At 35.8% G+C, this 5,000-nt stretch overlaps 2 protein-coding genes across 2 annotated transcripts in view; both read left to right on the top strand.

The window, feature by feature from the left end:
- The window catches only part of LOC138049933 (la-related protein 7-like), a 128,064-nt gene that overhangs the window by 62,615 nt on the left and 60,449 nt on the right, over positions 1-5,000 (top strand). The window lies entirely within an intron of this gene.
- LOC138049912 (uncharacterized) lies at positions 2,062-3,432 on the top strand. The gene has a single exon (XM_068896384.1). It carries the CDS (start codon positions 2,296-2,298, stop codon positions 2,917-2,919), a length of 624 nt encoding a protein of 207 aa, XP_068752485.1. The 5' UTR covers positions 2,062-2,295; the 3' UTR covers positions 2,920-3,432.

A 5,000-nucleotide genomic window follows, 5' to 3' on the forward strand; every position in this document is an offset into this window, starting at 1 on the left:
ATTTAAAATCAGGTGTAAAGTAAACGAAGACAATTTCAAACAAATCATTCATGATCTTCTAAAGATGTTAATAATTGTAACGAAAAAGAATGATGAATTACTTTCGAATTTTACTAATTTTAGTATTTTATGAGTTTTATTATTTATTCGTTCATTTATTGACAGTTTTCTGCATACTTTACTTTGGATTTTCATTATTTTTTATGGTAAATAACTTGAATGGTAGGTCCACATCAGCCTATAGCTGCCTCAATCTTTCACCGTCCACTTTGTGAAATAAAGTATGTAAGTAATTATTTATTTTTAGTGCAAAGTCGATGGTTTTTATATTCTGTATAAGGTCTTACGACAAATAGACGAGTTCAAGCTCTTGATTGCATCATGGGTAATCAGGGCAACATGGCGGGAAATTCAAAGCAAAATATACTGTACGTGAATCTACTTTATAGACGTTCGCCTTCATAAACCAAACAAATAAGTTCATGTTCACAACTGAGATTAACTAGACTTGGTTTCCATTCTTTGGAATTCCTAAATATTACTTTTTTTGTCTCCATACATTCTCTGTAATTTTGTGCCAGTTACGCAAGGAATTACAGGAAATGTATGGCAGAAACTCCTTTTAATAAAATAATTTCTACAATAGCCATTCTCTCCAAATTTATTCTGCCGCACCTTTGAGCGCATATCTTCTGTTTTGGAAAATGAAAACCCAAAATTGCATGTCATGGGTACTATTCATCGTTTTGAACTTCCTTACAAACCTTTGAATTTCTCGTGATCTTGCCCTGATTACCCATAATGCACTCAAGAGCGTGAACTCGTCTATTAACAAATACGGAAGGTAAATGAATTGCAGTTTAGTCAATGGTTACCAAAATCAGTAAAATATAAAACATGATTTTTGACCAAAACGGGCAAAAACCGCGATGCATTTGCCGAGGGATAATTCAGACAAAGGAATCACAAAAGAAACTAGCCAACAATGGACTTAAATAGCTTCAGATAACAAGGAAATGGTGCTCTCTGTTCATTTCCTGGAGGCAGTCAACTTTGATCTCGGTTGGTCACGGAAGAAAGCATCTTGTCATCGACTTCCCGATTCAGAATTTGCTATTTTTGTTTTTCTCCGCAGGGCAAAGTTAATAAAATCATCCACAGCAAGAAAAATCAGCGTTAACACACATTTTCAGACATTTTGCTTACGTCAATTTATGTTGCTTCAACTGTCTATGATTACTTAACCACTACAGAAAGTGGCACAGTTAAGTAAACATTTATCAGTTGCCAAATGGTAATAATCTGTATTTCTGTTCCCTTTTGGCGGCTCCATATAGAAAGTTCGGCGGCGCTGCAATAAAGTAAAAATAATGAAATACCGATATCGGTAAGGCGCTAAAATGGGAGGAGCATATCATCTTCCCAATCCTTTTATAGCTATTGCGATGCCGTGCTTTGGTCTTTGATCTCGCCACTTCAGGGAATAGAATACACCCTTTTCCTATATCAATAATCCCATTTCCCCTGAGAGTGAGTGCAGTGACACTTATAGATTTTATTGTCTCTCTGTCTAATGCCAGACGAGTTTACTTGTCAATGGAGACAGCTTTAGGAGTGAATGAGTCAACACTCTTGGTTAAGAGTGTTTTTATGAGATGACGTATTAAAAGTTTCTATGAAGGCATTAGGGATTTTGAAAAAAAAAAAAGTTAAAAAAGAGATGGCATTACATAGTACGTCACCCTGTATATCCATTTTTCCGTGAATAAAATACCGACAAGATTTGAGCCGTCCAGGAAATAAGGGCTTCCCCTTTAGGATGCGAAAAGTTTTCAGGTTTGCCGAATAACAGATTCATAACAGTTCTTCAATGAAATATTGTTTCCTGGAAGCAAGACAACAATGAATTGATTTTTAAGCTAGCATAACGTTTCTCGCACAAATACAGGATCGCGGTACGATCAACCATCGTTAGTTTTCTCTTTTTAATTTTGTTAAAAATCTGTTTCTAGCAGCGATTGTTAAAATTATTAACAGGAATAGCTTTCTTAAAGGAGTGAATAAAAAATAATGCGGTTTTGAGCTAAAACAATTATCACTAAGTGAGGTCACGCTCTATTGCCTTTACGTCAATGAAAATTAACAAAGGCTTGATCAATCCACTTCCGGTAGTCAATTTCTACGTGCGTTCTCAAGATCACGTAATTAAAGAACAACACAAACTTGTTGAGGAAAGGTAGCGAAAAAGCCCCGCTTGATCGTTGAGTCCTGTTCTCTCTGAATGTCTTTTCGATCATGCCGGAGACAAGTGGTTTCTTACAGACTCTACGATCTGCGAAGTTCAAGAAGGGACTCCATATTGCAGCCATTGTTTTTGGATTTCTGAATATCGGAGGATGTTTTATACTTGCAAGTCTGACATATATCTTGTTCGGAGATTGTGAAGACTGTTCGCCCAACGCTAGCGACCAGGAAATGGTTCGGAACATGAGAATCTTTGCGACTGTGTTATTCCTTTTAGGGATTCTACTAATTGCCTTGTCATTGTGTTGTAAAGGCCCAGAGAACAGTTTAGCGCCGACTCAAGTTGTAATTTCGTCTATTCCCGCGGAGGACTTGGAAAAAACTCCAGCGCCTGTGTTAGGACAAAATCATGCACCACATAGACCTGCATTTGCAGAGGGAGAATCAACAAATAGTCCTGCTTTACGACCTACTAGAACAACTGTTGAAAATGTCGATGAAACAAGTAATGCGTCTGCAAATGCAGGATTTTGGACTGAGGATAACGATGGGCCGATAACTCCACCACCGACCTACGAGGAAGCCATTGTTATGCGATGGCCAGTCGTTGTTGTAAGAGAACACGGTTCACAATCTTCTGACGAAGAAGCACATTCTGTCGACACAGGATTGTAATTTTTCCAGGAAAAAATCCGCGTAACGTTGCATCGTATCCATGGCATGCGATGTATAAAATTTACACCGTGACAATTTTCATATCCACTATAAGAAATTCACCGCTTGTCATTTTGTAAATAGTATATTTAAATTCAACAATTCTGTATTAGGTTTTTTATTTTTCTATTGGAAAATTTGGATAGGAATGAAGTGAATTGCGCATGATTTGTTTCGTGCCAATATAATTTATGGCTCTCACGGAACAAGAAATATCAAAAGAAAAGGTAAAATACATTTAATCAGCTCATGAAAGCATTTGTGGGATACACATTAAAACTGAAATTGGTGCGTTTTAAATCGGCTTCAAAACTATTTCGTTCTGGATAGAATTAGCCATTTATAAAATGAGGTTTTGGGAGAAAATTAGCTGTTATCTTTACTAGGGCGTCGAATTATGTTTGTTCCAAGTTGAATTTAAATCTTGATAAAATTGTGCGTGACTCGAAAAATAAAACAGTCTAATTTACAACATTTGAATGTGTATTAAATTTATCAACCTTGCTGGGGGCAGCTCATTTAATTTTTTGGGGGTTCAAGGTGGGAAATTTCTCGTGAATATGAATTATTTATCTTTTTTACTGCCAACGTTTTTCGCCAACGCAACAGTACTAGTCTTATGCACATTTTTTCCTCTGAATCTGTGCAAAATTCTTTTAATTTTGTAATTACCCGCTTCCCCTTTAAAATTAAATGGGCTATCGAAAAACACTTTGGGATGAAATAAATTTTATCACTTTTGAGAGCTTTTTTAAGCTTTGCCAAGCACAAGATGAAACATCTTTATTCTATTGATACAACGTAGGTTATCATATGAATTTGAGTGCAATTTGGAATAAATAAGCACGACTAAATTTTTTCAAGGACAAAATAAATGCTTATTTATTGCAAATTTCACAACAAAAATTATATGATTACCTGTGAATAATATACATGAAAAAACATCTGAGATCATGACGCAGAAGCAACAGACTGACATATCAGACACAAATTACACCATCCAGCTTTCGCATTTGATTGGCTATCTCTGAGTTAGTTTGCTCATTGACCAATCAGAATGCTTGGTTTATTACTTCCCTTTGCACTGTTACCCGAAAACTGCATTTTTCTTAGCCAATCATAATGAAGTATTTTTTTTCATGTATATTATTACGAATGAAAAAAAAAAAGTGGAATAAGGAAAGCAAGATTCAAGATCATATGTTTTTAATTTTTCTTAGCAATATTTTTGAAGTTATCAATCAGATCATTCTGTTATTTCCAGTACTGTAGGATTGTTCTAAAACAATGTGAGGTGCTTACATTACTGCTGCACATAACTACTTCCACAACCCTGTTTGAGCAAGGATATTCGATACTTAACCAGTCAAAAACCCCTCATGAACCCATTGAACCATGTGAGTGAGACTAAACAGATTTTACTGTGTCTATCACCAGATGATTTTACTTGTCGACTGGGGGGGGGGGGGAGGGGGGGTACTTGGGCGACTGAGGAATGAATGAGTTAAGAATGTTTGTGCTAATTCTTGTTTTTGCCCATCAATACAGTGCACACAAAGTGTTGCAATGTTTTGCCACTTCACACCTTGAGCAATACATTTGAATAAGTAATAAATTATTATAGGACACTTAGTTTTTCTCATGATGACGCCATTTGACTGCAAGTCCCAGAATCCTTCAGGTTTTACTTGTGTCATGTTAATTAGAGCTATTGTTATTTTTACCCAGCTGGGAATAAGAAAAAAAAAACAAACAGATTTCTGGTAGTTGTAGTCAAATGACGCTATCGCAAAAGTTGCCTATTGCAGCTTATAGCTTTCACCTCAAATTAAGCTTACTTATATTGCCAATATAAATATATAAATCGTCGCTTATTTTTTTACACACAAATTTCTTGCCCTGCTTATTCCCCACTGAATACAATGAAACAAAAACATTTCATTGCAATACTCAAATTTCTCTTTTCTTGCCTTAACAAATTCCAAAGTACTACACTCCAGACGCTGTGAATATTTAAACGGAAGGTTAAAAAACAAGGGAAA

Source organism: Montipora capricornis, chromosome 5 (genome assembly GCF_036669925.1).
Source record: "Montipora capricornis isolate CH-2021 chromosome 5, ASM3666992v2, whole genome shotgun sequence".
NCBI lineage: Eukaryota > Metazoa > Cnidaria > Anthozoa > Scleractinia > Acroporidae > Montipora > Montipora capricornis.